Source organism: Jatropha curcas, chromosome 3 (genome assembly GCF_041381405.1).
Source record: "Jatropha curcas cultivar XTBG-Jc1 chromosome 3, XTBG_Jcur_1.0, whole genome shotgun sequence".
NCBI lineage: Eukaryota > Viridiplantae > Streptophyta > Magnoliopsida > Malpighiales > Euphorbiaceae > Jatropha > Jatropha curcas.
In genome coordinates this window covers 27,236,209-27,255,167 of record NC_143153.1, presented here as the reverse complement: position 1 = coordinate 27,255,167, position 18,959 = coordinate 27,236,209, and the positions used below count along the sequence as shown (strand labels likewise).

General features: G+C 32.9%; 2 protein-coding genes across 2 annotated transcripts; one reads left to right on the top strand and one right to left on the bottom strand.

The window, feature by feature from the left end:
* Positions 1-2,305: 2,305 nt before the first annotated feature.
* LOC105648724 (asparagine synthetase [glutamine-hydrolyzing] 3) lies at positions 2,306-11,107 on the top strand. Its single transcript, XM_012235241.4, has 15 exons — positions 2,306-2,544; positions 2,832-2,970; positions 3,810-3,905; positions 4,222-4,363; positions 5,437-5,532; positions 6,073-6,167; positions 7,603-7,764; positions 8,485-8,565; positions 8,648-8,869; positions 9,018-9,152; positions 9,357-9,437; positions 9,560-9,646; positions 9,859-9,966; positions 10,111-10,406; positions 10,858-11,107. The coding sequence occupies exons 1-14, from the start codon at positions 2,465-2,467 to the stop codon at positions 10,342-10,344; spliced, it is 1,758 nt and encodes a 585-aa protein (XP_012090631.1). The 5' UTR covers positions 2,306-2,464; the 3' UTR covers positions 10,345-10,406; positions 10,858-11,107.
* Positions 11,108-11,926: 819 nt separating this feature from the next.
* Positions 11,927-17,153, bottom strand: LOC105648812 (TLD-domain containing nucleolar protein). Its single transcript, XM_012235409.4, has 8 exons — positions 16,491-17,153; positions 15,279-15,802; positions 15,059-15,131; positions 13,584-13,664; positions 13,443-13,506; positions 12,621-12,708; positions 12,376-12,460; positions 11,927-12,227 (listed from the first exon to the last, which is right to left on the bottom strand). Exons 1-8 carry the CDS (start codon positions 16,611-16,613, stop codon positions 12,144-12,146), a joined length of 1,122 nt encoding a protein of 373 aa, XP_012090799.1. The 5' UTR covers positions 16,614-17,153; the 3' UTR covers positions 11,927-12,143.
* Positions 17,154-18,959: the final 1,806 nt, after the last annotated feature.

Here is an 18,959-nt window from a genome sequence, read left to right as displayed (position 1 = left end):
ATTCACAGCTCAATATATTTGAGCTTTGCAAAATAAAAAACTCAACAAGTTTGACTTTAGTAAATTCTTTCATCCAAAATCTCCAAATTACAAACTCAACAAAATTTGAAAACTTAGCATGAAACATCTAAACAATTTCTATAAACTTTGAGCTAGTCAATCTTTTTGTTTCCACTTTCCATTTTACACTGTAATCATTGCATTCTTCATTGTTGTATCTCTATTGTGCATTTTATCAAATAGCTTATAGACATAATTCAAATGCCCCATCTTATTTCTCTTTAATAACAATATCACAAATACACATTTGGATTTTCAATTTCATCAAAAACCCACTTAATAGAGACAATATTTTTTGCTTTTGCTATAAGAGGGGCAACATAAAAAAAAAATTATGAAGTTGGACTGAGTGGCATGGGCGAAGGTGTGGAGCTTGTTGCCAAATTTGATGTTAAGTATATAGGCATAAGCAGTGAGTGTTCTGAAGAGCGTGCATTGGACTGATTTAAGATGGAGATAGAGAAGAAAGAGATGAAAGAGAGAAAAAGAAAGAGAAGAAAGGATTCATGGCATTGTTAATTACAAGGAAGAGATCAATATATGATCCTCTTAAAATAAGAATATTTTTATTTTTCTATAACATATTTAACAGAAAAGGTACAAAATTTTAATGGACGCATATGACAGTTTAATGGAGGTAAAATATAGAAAATAAATAGTGTACTTTTAAAAATTGAAGTGTAAACAAGTTAATTTTGACAAAACAGAGAGATAAAATCGTAATTTTTCCTTAATTATTTGTACATCCTAAAAATATCTCATTTTATAATCCATAATTGGAAATAAAAGATACTAAATATTTTTATATATGGTATGTTTTTTTTAATTTTGCTGATAGCTCAATGTATAAATTCATTCATATACTTTAGGTAAAAAATTTAATTGCGTTCTTAACTTTTACTTTGATATACTAAATTGAGGTGAATATTTGATCGGTTTGGTTAACTGTTTGCCGATTTGCTGATTGAGTATTTACCAAATTTACCGTTTATCGATTAATCGATAGAGCTTTACCAATTAATTAATTTACCATATAAGAATTGACTTTAAAAAAAAAAAAACACAAAAACGACAAAAGTATGTCATTGTCTATAAATCAAAAAATTGAGAATTTCAAATTTTTTGAATACTTTATTGAACTATTTACCGAATAACCTCGGTTCGGTTCGGTAAATCGGTAATTACTATAGTTTATTCACCCCTAATACTAAACATTTCAATTTATAAAATTTATTCATTAAATATCTCAGTTTAAAAAAATTATTTTGTTAAATACTCGAACTATGTTACATTGATCAAACACTCATTCGATAGTTGAAAATCTTAAAATTATTAAAATATTAAGACATAGTCTAATGGTAAGTGCATATATGGTTTGGTAATAGATCCAGATTCGAATCCACTTCCTTCAAAACTCAAAAAAATAAAAATCTCAAAAATTATCAAATAAATATTATATATATAAAAGATAAAAACAATAAAAGAAAATGTTATTACTAATATAAAAAGGATACAATATTATCAAAATATAGCACAACAACATGTCCCGAACAAATTTGGAGTGCGACAATATTTTTTCTGTAGAATATAAGAATAAATTTATAGATTTGCCATATAAAATGTAATTAAAAGAAATTCCATACATGTTTGTTGTAGCATACGCTTGGCTTAAGTTATCAAATGTAAAATAAATATGAATTATATTTTTATTTAAAAAATTATAAATTATAATCTTAATTATTATCTTTATTCCATAATATTTGTCACATTGAAATTTCACATCTTTTAAAAAATTATTAAAAAATTATTTAAATTACAATAAATTATTATGTAAATTAATTATATTAATCTTAATTAATTCTTTAGAAAAACTACTAAATTGAAGTAATAATTATTAGCCATATATAAAATGTAAATATAAATAAAAATATTTATTATTTATTTAAACTACAAATGTGATAAATATTTTAGAATAAATTATTTCCTCCAATACCACAAATACAGTAAAACAGAGATAATATATACTATGCATTGATATAATTAATTTTTTATTTTAAATCAACGACTTAAATAGTCAATGCGATACCGAAACAAACTAGATCCCAGACAGGGCCCCACTGCGCCAACCTAACGACGCGAATCTTTAAAACAAGGGATGTGATTCCAACACCGAAACCCTAGAAAAAATAATTAAAAAGAAAATAAAAACAAGCACGGAATCTTTTTTAAAAAAAATGGTCAGAATCAACGGCCGTGATTAATAATCCACTGATAAAGCCATCCTATTCAGCAGCCTCCATTGTCTTTCTTTCTCGCGCTTTCTTCTGCTCTTCAGCTCCTCTCTGTAAGGCTGATACACCGCGGGAAAGAGAGTCAGAGCTGCCGATTCCATTTACCTGCCACCATGTGTGGAATACTCGCAGTCTTTGGTTGCATAGACAACTCTCAAGCAAAACGTTCCCGTATCATCGAGTTGTCTCGAAGGTAGGTTCATTTCTTGATTTTGCATCTTATCTTTCTCCATTCTGCTTCTTTTAAGCTGTTATAAATTTATGTTAATGGTCTAAAACTGTTAGTTGTTTAATGTCATCCAGCATACTTATATTTTGTCCATTTCTATTGCATTTGTCTTTCTTGGGAACTCTGTTTGGATCATTCAAACTATGGATATTGGATAATTATCAATTTGAATACCAAAAACCAGCTTAATTTCAGAATAGATTTATTTAATTGGAGTGATTTTATGTGTTTTGTTGATTCTGGAAGTATAGGTTGAGACATAGAGGTCCTGATTGGAGTGGCTTGCATTGTCATGAAGATTGTTATCTTGCTCATCAACGATTGGCTATTGTAGACCCCACTTCAGGGGATCAGCCACTTTATAATGAAGACAAGACTGTTGTTGTCACGGTATTCATCTGTTGCTGTTTTCATCATTTTCGTCATCATTATGTTAGATGATTAATGCAGTTATTGTTGTTCTATGGAGACAATGAGTCTGTATATAGTGATCTTTAGTGTTAGATTGAGGTCTTGATCTGGGAAGGAAAATATTTGCTAAAAGATTTGAGCTGAATAAAATCTGCATGTGTCATAGATGGTAGGAAAAGGGTTTAAAGCTGGAACGAGTAATATGCATATTGGTTGCTGTTATTACATCTTTTTTGGACTTTGACACTGAAGCTCATGGACAATGTTGCACCTCAATTTTGATCTGACTTTGTCTTGGCAAGTGGAATATTACTGAATAGCGAGTAGCTGTTTACTCAGAAATAATGTGAGACTTGAATGAGAATTTCACTTCTAGGAATTTAAAAATTTCCCATAATTTTCTAGGTCTTTGATTTTTGGGATAATGTGATTGATAGTGCAAAGGATTTTGGTTTGTTCTTTGAAAGAAATCTCAGCTAGAAATCACTTGCTTCATTCAAAGTACATTGTATTTAAAGATAGATAAAAAAGATTTTGTTGCTAAAGAAAGAAGAGAATACTAATTGGAACATAAGATGTCCTCCTCTTTGAAAAACTAGAAAGAGTAATATATGTGTGTTTGTGTTGAATATCAGCTGAAGAACTTACTTTTATATCTCCCTGAAGCAGAAGTCCATAAGAAGCTAGAAATCATTTTGCCCAATAACTTTTAATGAAATGGGAATTTCTTCCAAGAAATACTCCAAATTACATCAGAAACTACAAAATGATGCAATTATGTGGACTTCAAGTTTGATTCACATAACTCCACTTTTCAGGTCAATGGAGAGATATATAACCATAAGCAATTGCGGGAAAAGCTGAAGTCTCATCAGTTCCGAACTGGTAGTGACTGTGAAGTGATTGCCCATCTTGTAAGTACCTGCATATTTTAAGAGATTACTTTGTTCATTTTCATTAGTGTGTGCTGAGGTAGTCCTACATCATTCAAACAATCTAAATATAAGGCATACTAACATTAATAGACCCAAGTAAAAATCTACATGTTGGAAAAGGTATTTTTTGATGCTTTGTGTTGTTATCCATACCCTTTTCTGAACTAAGTTGCATTAATGTAATTGAAAGGACTGGGGCATTACCAACATAGCTCATTAATGCAAGTGAAAGGGCTTAATTTTTCTGTTTTTATGGCCTTACTTTTCCCTTAATTATATCACTTATCTTTGCCAGTACGAAGAATATGGAGAAAGTTTTGTCAACATGTTGGATGGGATGTTCTCATTTGTCCTTCTTGATACCCGTGACAAAAGTTTCATTGCAGCTCGGGATGCCATTGGTATTACCCCACTTTATCTGGGCTGGGGTCTTGATGGTATGTATGGTTTTCTTCTCATATTTTCCAGATTTTCTTTGATTGGTGCTTGAGAAGTGTTCGAAAGACTTATTTATTTTTTATTTGTGTATGTTATATGTGAACTAATTACCATTATCAAGCATACTGGAAAATAATGTTAATATTATGGTGTGGTCTCAATTAAGAGTGGAATGAAAGTTTTAGCTCTATGTTCCATTTTGTGCTAGATAAGATGCAACTTGGTGCTCTGAAACTGATAGAACTCGAGTGTTTTTTTTCATAAATTCTACCTAATCAAATGCGAGAAGAAATAATAAAACCAGATGTTTAATATGTTTCAGCCTGGTGATTGTTTGTTTCTTGAATTGTCTATGTAGTTGTTGTATTAGTTCATTGCTTTTCTATTCTCTTTATGTAAGTTTTGATGTTCCTTGTGGCATTGGGTCAAATTTAGTGCTGCGTCTATTATTTTTATTTTAGAATGTTACTATCAGTTTGCTTTTAGAAACACATGGATGTCTTTTTGTATATTCTTAGATGCTTTCTATTCTTTTTGCAACTTAAAACCGACTTAGATTATTGGAATCATTGATGGCAAATGAGTTTTCTTTAATATGCCTCTTTGTTAGCGTACCCATGCTTTGCTTGTAATCAAAGAATGTCATGTACTAGAATATAATTTTGTCAACATTGCCAAAGGTTGAAAATTAACTTTCATTTTTCCCCTCCTTTCCTTCAGTTTCAACAAATTTAATTTGTTGCTTTGATAATTACTAGTTGAAGTATGGCAGACATGAGCAATCTATTTCCTTTTATGGAACTGGTGGCCTAGTTTAAATGGTTGGTAATCTCGGTATTTTTACTTAAATGAAAAATAGGAACAAGGGCTGTGATATGATAGGATTGAAGATATTATTTGAAGTGAAAAAGAAAAACTTTGTAGATGGACTAAAATGATCTGGTTGCGAATTCTGGCAGCAGAAAATATTGAGTGATGCTTGTTTGGAGTGGTCTAATTGGTGGATAACAGTTTGATAAATATGTGGGTTTATCTATATTTCTATACTAACTTGATTATTTTGACTTTCCAGGATCAGTATGGTTTGCTTCAGAAATGAAAGCGTTGAGTGATGATTGTGAACGATTCATATCTTTCCCACCAGGGCATATATATTCAAGCAAAGAAGGTTTGTATATGTTAACTGGGAATGTTGAGTTTGTATTTTGTCATATTAAGGATGCCCATGCATGGCCTATTATAAAGTGGTCTTCACTCTTAAATCTGTTGGAGCTTTTTGTCCAAATAAGCAGTTTGACTTTGATAAAACCCCTTTTTTATTTCTTAACATTTATAATCTTTATATTTGTTCAACTTTTTTATTGATATAACTGGTTATAATTCTGCTGTATGATAAATATATCATAAGAAAATTTGATTGGAAAGAATATTGCAAAGAGAGAATCATAAGAAATAATATTGTGATTTCTGGAAAAGTCTCTGTTTATTTAAATCATTTTGCCTTGTTACACTCTTCTAGGAAAGGTGAAAAGAGAAAAGCTTAGGAGGAATTCCCCATGTCCCTGCCATATTAGGTTAATAGACTTTCTGAGAGTTAAGACTTGGAGTCTTTCCGAGAATAATGGATTCCTTTAGTTTCTATTTTTTTTGGCCCCATAATTTTAAACTTTTATGTTGAAAGCCATCTCATTTTGTACTCTCCTTGTAGGAGGGCTTAGAAGGTGGTATAACCCACCATGGTATTCAGAACAAATACCTTCAACTCCATATGATCCCCTGCTTTTACGGGAGGCCTTTGAGAAGGTATGTTCCATACTATTCTTTTAACTTGTTTAAAATTGTCTCTTTCTCTCTATAGCCACACACACAAACGCCACAAGGAATAAGTTCCCAGAAAAAAAAAAAAAAAGGCAAACCATTTCTTATGTCTTTATCAGCATTTTCTATTTCAGCCGTGAATTTTATCGTATGGAACACTTGGTAGCCCCTGCTTTTTTATGCAACAGATAGTTAATCGTGTCTGATTTTTTGTAGAATGGGTGGCTTGCAGTTGTTTTTCTTATTTTCATTGATTTGAGAAAACAAATCATGGCAGTAGGTTTTGTTGATCTTCTTTCAGTTTTCACAATAACTAGTCTATATGATGCATACACATTCACACAAACAATAGTGGTTTGATTCTAACATGTAGAAGTCCATCTATAATATTAAAAAGTTTATCATTGCACGACAAGAAGAAAAGGGTTTCATCCGTGATGAGAAGTAAAATGTTTGACTTTGATATCAACCTTAAAGCATCAATCAACAAACATTACTTGATGTCATAACAAAATTAACAAAAGCAATTATTTGATAGCTAATAATCAAGAGAATATATCTATTTATTACGGTTTACCTTTCTAAGTATAATCACACCGAATAAACTAGATTCAAAATTCATTTCATGAATATAGAGATTCTCAATCTCATAACTCCTAGTAATGCATGCAATTGAAGGAATTTCATTACATTTTTAAGTTTTAATGATCATAAAGACAAGACCAAATAAAATGTATGTGTTGGGCATGTATTTAACACCAGATACACTTCGTTGGCGGTTTCTGGTAGCTTCAATTGCATCTTGTCTTACAAGGTAGCTTATTGTTCATGCTTTTGGGCAGGTACTATTCTGTCTGCAATGCCCCAGTTAAATTTTGGTTGCTCTTGTTAGAATATCAGACTGAGCAAGTGTTAGAATATCAGACTGCACGAAAGAAAAACCAGCAGAAATTTTGAGAACAACACACCAGAATAGAGGAAGAAGTTTTCTTCTATTATTATTCTCATTAACACCTCTAAAGTACACAGCAATATATATATATAAGAATTAGCAGTAATCTGTTACAACAGATTTGTTCCATATCTGCACTAACAGCAATTACTCCTACGAAATAGGCACTAACTATTGACCAAGCAATAATAAGAAAAATAAATAAAACAAATTTAAAACAAGTTTAACTACTACAGCTCTAGCAGTGAATTATGGGCTGTAATGGTCTAGATTCTTTTGATTAAAGACTATGGAAATGTCTGTTTACTTTAAAGATGAATAATTTTTCTTTCCTTTTCTTATTTTTGGCCAACTGGTCTCTTTTCAATGGAGTACGGATATAGTGTATTTATAGGAATGTCTTGCTTGTGGCAAGTACCTCTGAGTTTCTCATTTGATATATTTCTTCTTCCTGTAAATTCCATGCAGGCTGTTGTCAAGAGACTTATGACAGATGTACCATTCGGTGTGCTTCTATCTGGAGGATTGGATTCATCACTTGTTGCTGCTGTGACATCTCGTCATTTGTCTGACTCAGAAGCTGCTTGCCAGTGGGGATCACAATTGCATACATTCTGCATTGGTTTGAAGGTCTTAATATTAACTTTAATGTTACCTAGCCTTGTGCCAAGTTCTCTTTAATTATTTAGAGTATTTAGCCTTTAGAAATGCTTTTGTGACATTTGTCTAAGGTGAAATACTGAAATGTCCTGGGATGTAAAATTGTTCGGAGTCCAGTATATTATCATGCTCTCTCTCTGTTTCTCTCTCTCTTCTGTGTATAGTGTTGGGAGGTGTTGGTCAAATATACACGTGATTATAGTGGCTATTGGCTAATAATAGCACGGTCATTTGTACACAGTATCTTGTGACTATTCCCATTTTCTTCCATGATTAACTATCAACATGAAAACATTGATAAGGACGTTGACATGGTTATTGATACTTGACCTCTCTGCGTTGCCAACTCTATAACATTGGAAGGAATTGAATAGACATCAATGCATTGTAGTGTTTTGCAATTGTTAGTATTGGCATGCACGAAGATAGTTTTTTTTTTTTTTTTTTTTTTTTTTTTTAATTATTATTTTTATGTGAGGAAATAGAGTTACTGGAATTTAAAGTTGCATGGTGACCCTGAACAGCTAAGTGTGCCTTGGGGCAGTTGCATTGCATGATAGTATGAGACAGAAGGTCATTTTAACCTTTATGTTCTTATATTATGATATTTCCTCAATATAATTCATGTGTACTCTTAATTCTATATCTTTTCCCTGTTCATTCATTTTCATTAGCTTTTCTGCTATTCAGGGCTCTCCTGATCTAAAAGCTGCAAGGGAAGTAGCAGACTATCTCCGAACTCGTCACCACGAATTGCACTTTACTGTTCAGGTAATGGCCGCCTCTTTTAAATAGAACAGGAAAAGTGACCCCTTCCATGCATTTCTGATAATTTTTGGTTTTGTCCTATCAGGAAGGAATTGATGCTCTTGAGGAAGTCATTTATCATATTGAAACATATGATGTGACGACTATTAGAGCCAGCACTCCAATGTTTCTTATGTCGCGAAAAATCAAATCATTAGGAGTTAAAATGGTTATTTCTGGGGAAGGTTCAGATGAGATATTCGGAGGTTATTTATATTTTCACAAGGCACCGAACAAGGAAGAGTTTCACCAAGAGACATGTCGAAAGGTGCTATTCTCTCTTTTTTTTTCTTTAAATATTATGATCATCATGGGTTCAAAACTATTTGTGCTCCAGTTATTACTTTGATTCAATATGTTAATACTCCCTGAAATATTGCTTTTAAAGTTTTGATTGCATCTTTGATAATTAACAGATCAAGGCTCTTCATCTTTATGACTGCTTGAGGGCCAATAAATCGACTTCAGCATGGGGCCTTGAGGCTCGTGTACCCTTTTTAGACAAAGACTTCATCAATGTTGCAATGAGCATAGATCCTGAGTGGAAAATGGTACGTGTGTTACGATTGGCACTTTCCAATGTTGTCTTCTTCTGTATTAGTAGTTTTATTTGCATAGAAATCAAAATTATGCCAATGGCCTTTTTTTTTTCTCATGAATTTTGTGCCATCGAACATTTTTAAGTCATAGCTGATAGTTCATTAATGCTGATAAATTGTTCTCAGTAGACATTTGATATTCTCTTGTTCTTGCAGATAAGGCGTGATCTTGGAAGGATAGAGAAGTGGGTCTTGCGCAATGCATTTGATGATGAGAAGAACCCGTATCTTCCAAAGGTTTATTACTTTCTGCCTCTGCTGCATCTTCAGCCATTTAGTTAACCATCTCATGCCTTTCTGCATCCTTGTACAATTTACATGGAAGAATTTTGAAATCTTCATTTTTTACTTGGTTTCAGCACATATTATATAGGCAGAAGGAACAGTTCAGTGATGGAGTTGGGTATAGTTGGATTGATGGTTTGAGGGATCATGCAAACAAGCAAGTATGTATAGCTTGAGCTTGTTTTCTTTTTGCATTCTTTCTTATTCACGTTGTATGATTTTGATTTTTTTTAGAGCATATACAGTCGTTTTTGTTGAATAACTCCCAAAAAATAAATTGAAATCTTTTCGTTACTTTTTTTTAAAATTTTATTTCTTTGTTATGTATTTGATAGCCTTATGTGAGCTACTCATCACTGGTGTAAATGGACAGGTCACAGATGCAATGTTGATGAATGCAAGCTTCATATACCCAGAAAATACTCCTACCACAAAAGAGGCATACTACTACAGAGCCATCTTTGAGAAATTCTTCCCTAAGGTGTAATATCATTATTTTCTGTAACTTCTGATCTTTTATTTCTTAATGGTCCTCTAAAATCTAGTGGACCATCCATTTACCAGATTTCTGCCTGCTGTATTTGTATGTTCAACTTTTAAGAAGTTAGTTTCCATTTCTGAGCAGAATGCTGCAAGGTTAACAGTTCCTGGAGGTCCAAGTGTTGCATGCAGTACTGCAAAGGCAGTTGAATGGGATGCAGCATGGTCCAAAAATCTTGACCCTTCTGGCCGTGCTGCGGTTGGTGTTCATGAAGCTGCATATGAGGAAACAGCGAACACCAAGACTGCCAATCTGATTAATGGTTCCCCTCAGACCTTAAAAGAAGGGTTTGTCGAGAAGACTGCTACAGTTGTGTAATTGAGGAATTTTCAGCAGGCCTAGTTGGCACATGATTGGTATAGAAATTACTGATAACGAAGGTATGATGAAATTTCTTTTGAGATCAATTGATTTCTGTTGCTTTCTTTATTGCTGTGAAAAAAGGCATGAAAAAAAAAAAAAAAAAAAAAAAAAAAAAAAAAAAAAAAAAAAAAACAAATTGGCTAGTAAATGTGATGCCTCATTTCTTCAAATTGCCTTTCATTTTGGGGCTACAGGGGATCATACCATTCATCCAAAATAAATTTCATCAAAATTGGAGAATTCAATGAATCCCCCCATAACAACCAAACTGTCTTACATAAACTCGCTCGAGTATGACTAACCTCTGGATTTGAAATCACTATTTATATACTTGGTACTTTGCCATAATTCACACGAACGTTCCAAAGGAGGATTATTAGCTACAGTTTCTACTATACTTTTCCTCGTTTTTTTTCCCCCCCTTCTTTGTGGTATAAGTTGTTTGACATTCATCTTTTTTTGTGACAGATCCTGTGATAAAGTTCTCTGAATTGACGTCAACAGTCATTGAAGAGCTCGTTGATCATATTTGAATCTAAAGCGTGGTTTACATTTTCTTCTTTCCTGTGTATTCTTTGTTGGTTAGGGTACATGTAGAGTTCCTTTCCATTTTTTTAGAACTCTATCTATGGTTAGCCAGGTTTATTTGCTTGCTTATGTAACTCTTAAGGATTAATAAAAAAATTATTCAATGCCCTGACCTTGATTTTCTTTTTCAGTTTCTTCCTCTACAAGCCTCTTGCTTAGATTTTTCCGTCAAATTTAGTCTTCCTTTGCCGCAGCACTGCAAATGGTTGTGTTAGTGTAGCGTAGGGCGGCAGCATTAATGAACAGAACGATTGCATGTGTAGCCCTGTTGATAAAGGCAAAATTGGAAAATCCTCTTTCACATCAATCAAGAAATTTACATTTGCATCCTTACTTTCTAAATTAATTACCCTCAAAATTTTTTTTTTTTTTTTTTTTTTTTTTGCTTTCACGGACGAAAGGCAATTCATTATAAAAAAAAAAAAAACTAATATATATACACACACATATTATTTATATGATGAAACTAAAAAGTTGATTATTTAATTCACCGTGGAGAACTCGAGTGTGGTTTTTAGTAGGCTTTTTCATCTTCTAATAAGTAGTAATCAAATTTGGGATTAAATACGGATATTATAGGATATAAAAAAGTACTTTAATTAGGAATAGTCATGCAGAACAGAATGGCAAAGTAAAATTGCTAAACAATTTCAGGTCTTCCGATTAGTGCAAGCACCAAACCATTTGCAAACTTGAGTATTACAATAATTTGACAACCCTATAGTCCATCTGCTATTCTTGGCATTCAATTTTCAGAATTTAAACTTACTAAATGCTAAATTTCCAATGTTTTATGTTTTCAAAATGAAGCAGCATTCTTACATATGTCCGACTTGAATATTCTGCAACACACATCAAAAGAAAGATTCTCTCATCTCCGTATCTTTGAATTTAACTGTCAGTAATCCAAGTTTTATCCAAAACTATCAAGGATTGTGTTAATACTCCATTTATTAAGATTGTGTAAATACTCCATTTATTAGGATTGTGTAAAACTCCATTTATATATATATTATATATATATACAGCGACTATCTACAGAGGTGTCTTCCGCTTTTGAGTCAGTTCAACACGTCAGCTTTGGAATAATTCAAAGGCAACAAACAAAACCAACTGATCCACATTGACAATCATAATGACAAAAGATCAGCTATATGCTCGAATATTTACCACCGGCAAATCCCAGGAGCCTCTGTTCTGCTCAAAGCAAGTATTTCCTCATACTTGGTACCGTATACAAAGCCCCATAGCTACAATTTGAAACCAAGAAAAATAAAAGGTTTGCTTTTTCATGCTAGTGATTTCTTCTACTGAAAGCAAAATGCAACTCACCACCCAGCACCAGTGAGCTATATTGAAAATCATATGTGCATGTGAAGGGATTAGCTATGTACATACCTCAACTTCTTTTACTTCAAAGTCTTCCGACTGTGCAAGACACGGGTTTCCATATGTCTCTGAGACTGAGCTCGATCCATTTAATCTTTCATGGAAAATGACAGTGTCAGTAAATAGTGTGATTATGAGTGCTCTTTACCTTCATTAAATTTGATTCTTGAAGATGGACATACATTTCATTTTCACACGACTAAAATGGTTGTAAAACAAGTACACAAATAACAGAGAGGAATATAAGGGCTTACAAATCACCGTCCAAGTAGAGTGCAAAGTGACCACCCCCTCCAATCGCCAGAAAGTCAGAAGAGCACAAAGTGAAATAGCGATTTGCACCTGTTTCAATACTGCCATCAGGACACTGCTTAAAAAGAAATATTCTGAATCAAATCCAGTATCCTATCATATTGGGTAAACACAGGCCAAGTTTTGGCACTTGAACTGATATGTGTATTGTATCCAAAAACCATCTGTGTTATGATTTTTTTATTTGAATTGGAAGATCAGATGATAAAATTCTATTCCAAGCATTTCAGAGCACGAAAGGAATTCTGAGAACAAATTTTGGAAACTGGAGTCCTAGCATCTAGGACTATGATGAATAATGTCCCAAGTAATAGTACAATTTCTTGTTGCAGCTGATATTCTATTCTGTGCTCCTCATGTGAGCCCATTGGGATTTCTGAGATCCAGGGCAAAAGAGTATGGTATGTTCTTACAGCTGTCTACAGTGTTTGCTTCATAAAAAAAAAATTTCACGAGTGTAAGACATACACCGTGCATTTTTGGTCATTTGAAAAACATTGTGTAAAGTAAAAGCTGTTGACCAAAATCGAGGGCACTGACAGCAAATCACAGCATAAGGATACATTCGTTAATACAAAGGTACACCCAATATATTTTATTATTACTTATTTAACCATTTGCCAAAGTTACTCGCATAACAACTCATCAACAGACCCATAAAATAAGCAAGAATTAAGGATGATATTTTAACATGTGCCTGATTTTTTTTCCATCATATATTAGAAATCAGATTTCCTGTCCCAGGATGCAGAAAAGGGAAATACCTGTGGGGCGGAATATCACAGGGTGGCCAGGTGTATTCGTGAAAACAAAGGTGCTGTTTGTTCCCTGCTCAGAATTCAATGTCAACACGAGTTTTATGAGAAAATGTTTGTCCAAACGGATCAAATGTAATTTAGTGACACCTGATATTTTCTCTTGTTGGTTGGTCTTAGTGGTGCCTCAACCAAGCCGCCAAAAACTGCACCTTTTCTGTCTCCAACAACCTGAAAGAAAATGAATAGAAATAATAGGAGCCACTACTATAGTTATATACTAATTTTCCTATAGTAAATAGCAATAATTAATATCCCAGCCCTCTACTAGATTTAGATGCATTATGACTTCAGATTTTTATGGAGTTGACAACCCAAAATATTCCAAAAGTACCCGATGCCAAACAGAGCTTCACTCTAAACGAATACAATGATATAATGGTATAAACAGTGCCTTATGATATAACTATATACAGGGGGGGTATTCATGTAAGTCCAGAGTATTTTCGTCGTATGTTAGCGACGAAAAACGATGAGGTTGTAAGGAAAGTATTATATCTGAATAACATCAAGCATTAATCAGCTGCAACCATATACAGGGGAACGATATCTAAGTTGAAAGTCAAATACTGGGAGCCAGCGTTTACACTCTAGTTTTAGCGTGCGACTCGCCGAAGGCGACTGCACATTAAGCCGATAGGCGATAAGTGAGGAGCTATGCCGTCTTATACAAGGGGAATGCATATATTGACACCTGGGTTATGTAGACAACGGAAGAACAAACACAAAAAACAGGGGGAAAACCAGCCACTTTAGGATGTAGGAATTGTATGCATGAAACATAAAATCAGTTATGTGGAGATAGAAAATCATTTGGTAACAACAACAAATAAGCCTTAGTGCCAAACTAGTTAGGGTCGGCTATATGAATCTTTGTTTCCAATATCCTTTCTGATCAAATATTAGTATCAAAGAAAAGCAAAGTCAGAAAAAATTTCAAAATACCTTTTGTAAAGAAAAAGCTTTGAAAATCATTTGATATATTAATAAATAGGACAAGCATAAAATAGGCAAACAAGAAGTAACTAAGGCTATGCTACATGAATCAAGGGTCTACAATCATTTGGTAAATCAAGAAAAAAGCCGAGAATGATTTGAGAAGAATAAAGTAATGTAATTGAAGAAGACAACTATTCAGTACCAGAACTAACTAAGAGAGTCTGGTGTTTATATGGAATTGTAATTTTATTGGACATATATATTCAATACTTCAAGATCTGTTGCTAAAAAAATCTAAAACATTGTTATTGTGTTTACTTAGAGCAGTATCCTATTTAACTTAAAGGCTGACAAAAACGCAATGATATTCCCATAACGGATGGTACAATTATAAATTATTGCAGGGAAACTGTATAATGAGTGTGTCACTCAAACAACATACATAACGGTAGTGTGATACACATAAACATCCATGCATATGCTGGAGAATCAATTTTACTAATACATCAAGTTAAAAAGGACAAGAAAATCATGGTATGACCTTCAGAGAAGAATATGAAAAAAATGCAAGCAATGGAAGAAAAAAAAAAAAAAGATGCTTTGGTCAAAAGTTACTAAGACATTACCAGCAGGCTCAGTCCAGGCCAAAGCATGCTTCTTCTATATAAGGTTGCAAGTGATATCCCATGCCTCCATGTACTGCAAAGAATAATGTAACAACACATGCACAGCGAGAATTAATTAAAGATATTAGTTAACCCAAAAAAAATAACCGTTATTTCAACAAGTACTAGTAACAAGACTATACGTGTTTAAAAGCTAAAATTAATAAGATCTTTTCTGAACCTGTAAAGCAATAACCATTTCCTCCCTTGAACAAGGGCTGGAAGGGAAGCATAAAGGGCATTTCTTGCTTTCTCCGACAGAAGCAATGAAGGCTCAGAAACATCTGGAAGCTCTCTGGCTTCAACAGCCTGCTCCACATTCTGCATATGCTTCATCTCAAGTCCATCAAAATTATCATCACTTTCATCAGTATATTTCATGTCAGATTCGAACTTTTGCTCTTGACCTCGATATCCACCGATTCTCGCAGCTTGATAAATGGCTCTAAGAGATTGTTTGCCCCTGGAAAGTAAACTCTTCTTTGTGCTACTCTCTTTCCTTGTACTGTCAGATGGCTGATCAACAATTTCTGCTACACTATCATTCTTCTCATCTGCATTTGAATTAACTCCAGAATCTGAAGAGGACAATAAGGAATAGAGGAACGCAGTAAAAGAAGAAGTATCTGGCCCATCAGCTAAATCCCCAGTATCCTCTTCAGTGATTGACTGTAGCTGACTCCTTTTTGACTCACTCAGGTCTTCCTATCAAAATAATAAGTTGAGTTATAATTTGGACAATTTCTCAACAGTCTAAACTTACATTTTTATTAACTATGAAATCAATAGAAAACAGCAATAACTACAAGCACCATTTATTAAGCAATCACCAGATAGATTCTAACAGTTGTTTATATATGGTAATGCTTAGCTTATTATTTCTGTTAATGAAAAGTAACAAAATAACAACCAAAATTTGGATAAATGGCCCCTTATCAAACATCTCAGGCTCTTTCCGATCTACTCCTCTTCCTTGTTGCCATCTAGGATACTCAGCTGCAGTAGAGGGTCGGAATGCTCCCCCAGCCCAGAGAGTAAATTTCCCTAGTAAAATGTACTGAGCTTTTGATTAGTGAGTTCTAGCTACAAATCAGCTCCATTGTTCCAATTCTTACATCCTAAATTCGATTGAACCCATCAGAAAACTTAGTAACCCATCAAAAGAAATATAAAAAGCGGCTAGAAAACATCACCAAACCAAAACGCCAAATGGAATAAGAAATACGGACACTGCTCGAATGCTAAAATCTCTATACCGATCATCAAACTAGAAATGGGTATTCAATCAATCATCCAAACGTAACAAATTAATAATAAAATTACCAAATTTTAATCCAAAAATGAAGAAAGAACCCCATCAAGTTAAAACAAGAGATAAAGTAAATAGACTTACAGTGACAGGAGAATTCGGATTAGGAGGCTTAGATGGTTTATCAGAGATAGGGTTAAGAAAGACAGTGGTGAGATCAGACACAAAGTGAACTGCTTTGCTCCTAAAAGATTTTGCTTTTCCCATATCTTTATTGGGTCTCTACAGGAATTAGGATAATGAATTTCCACCACAAATTCACTGTACAAAGATTCTTTCTTTCTCTTTCGCTCTCTAAATATGATTCTTTCTTTTGATCTTATCCCAAAATTTTTCCTTTTCTCTTCTCTTCCTTCTAAAATACACAAACTTTCTTTCTCTAGGTTTTCGGAGAAGAAGAATTCAGAGGGAAAACCGCCATAACCGCTGCCGGAGAAGAAGTGTGTCTTCAAAATTGAAAGTTACTCTTTCCACATTTGATTCTTAGTAGAGAAGAGAAAGTGACACCTGACCCACACAAAATTTAGGACTGACTGACCAATTAAACTTTTCAAAACATTTAGCTGAAACATAAAAGTTGTCCGTGATTGCCATGGATAAGGCCATGATCGAAGATACATCGGCTCATCTAAGCCCAAACACACTAAACCTGCATTTTCTTTTGGCAAATTACTATTTATTTGTCCCTCCAAAATTGATCTCATATATTAATCAGCTCTTTCTTCTCTCTTTTTCGTTTTTTTGGGTTAAGAAAATATGTCATTTAGTCCTTCAGACATAAATGGGCCATGACGATCCTAAGTGGCGCGAGACTCAGTTAGAAAAATCTCCTACCAGCTCATTGAATAAATAAATTGAATTTGAACTGGTAAATGAACCTATTCAAATTTGGTTTTTTCAACCTTTAATAAGTTCAACTTTATCTCAACAAAATCGGAACTCGGCTCAATTTATTTATAACTTGATATATAAACTAGCATTCTAACTTAAGTAAAAGTAAAATTATCTTGAGCTAGATAATTAAGAGATGATATTAATAGTTTATTGCAATAATTAAAATTGTTTAATAAATTAGATATCTGAATCATTTGAATGCATTTTTACATATTTGACCTTCTAAATTGATGCATTGAATTATATAAAGAAGAGTAAACTTCAAGAGCTAAGGTATTTTTAGATATTGACTTTGTTGGGGTAATTTGGCCTAAGATTATTCCTAAGGGATGACTGCCTCCTCTGTGTTCCAAAAAAAGAAAAATCAAACTTAAAACCTATTACCTCTATTTTATAATACTTATCACATTAGAAAAAATAATTGTTCCAAAATACTTATTATATTTGTGGTTTCAATGAGTAATAAATTATTTTTTTCTATATTCACCCTTTATATATAACCAATAATATTTCAATTTAATTGTTTTTTTGTAGAGAATTAGTATTAAATTAAGGATAATATAGTCAATTTACTTAATGATTTATTCTAATTTAGATAAATGTAATGGTTTTCTTAAGGAATGTGAAATTTCAAATGTGACAAATATTATGAAATAGAGATAGTAATTTATTATTTAACTCTTAATTTATTTTTGTTTTAAATCCCTCAAACAATCATTGTCACTTAAAGTCGTTGGATTGATGTTATAATATAAAAAATAAATCCAGGAAATATAAAAGCATCTAAATGAATAAATAAGATAACAGTAGAATTAGCATTTTTTCATAGAGAAATCAAACATAAAAATAAAATTATTTGGCACAAATAGACCTTATAAAACTCCTAAAACTGATTTCAAAACCTCCACAAAAATTCAAGTGTGACTCTACTCCAAAAAGCAAAGATTTATTTTCATTTTCTTGACTGATTTTCTCCCAACAATTTTGAAAGTGTCTTTGAAGGTGTACAAAATATTTAGTAATACGAGTTGATGCCTTTGGAGTGGATTAAAATAGAAAATATTTTTCGTTATAACTTAGGAAATTAATTGTGGACGATAAGGAAACAAAATATTTGTAAATAGGATTGTAAAAAAATTAATCCAACAATCATTAAAAAGAGGTTTTTTTTAACCCGTTTTCCGTCCACTATAGCACCTACCCATTGTGGTTTCACCCGTTTTCCCTCAACTATAACACTTATCTTATTGTGGTCTTTCGAATTCAATTCGTCCCGGAAAAATTGCTCAACTCTCATTTGTGTAACACAAAAGTAGCTCTTGCCTGCAATAAATCTTGGCTGGAAAGCCTACGAGAACAATCAATCCATATTTTTAATATGTTTTTAACGAATTTAGAGTGATGTGATATTCAGAATTTACGTGTTTTTGGTAAAGTCAATTTTTGTACATATTGACTCGTAGTTTATACATTTTTTATGTCTTCTCACTTGCAGATTATACTTTTTTAAGGGCAGCATGAAAGAGAAATTAGGCAAGAGAGAGAATAGGGGAGCACCAGCTTGGAGAAAAAATTGAGCAAGAAAGAAAGAGAAGTTTTCCTTTTTTCAAGGTTGCTATGACATTAAAAATCCAAATAAAAGCAGATTTGGAGCTCCAT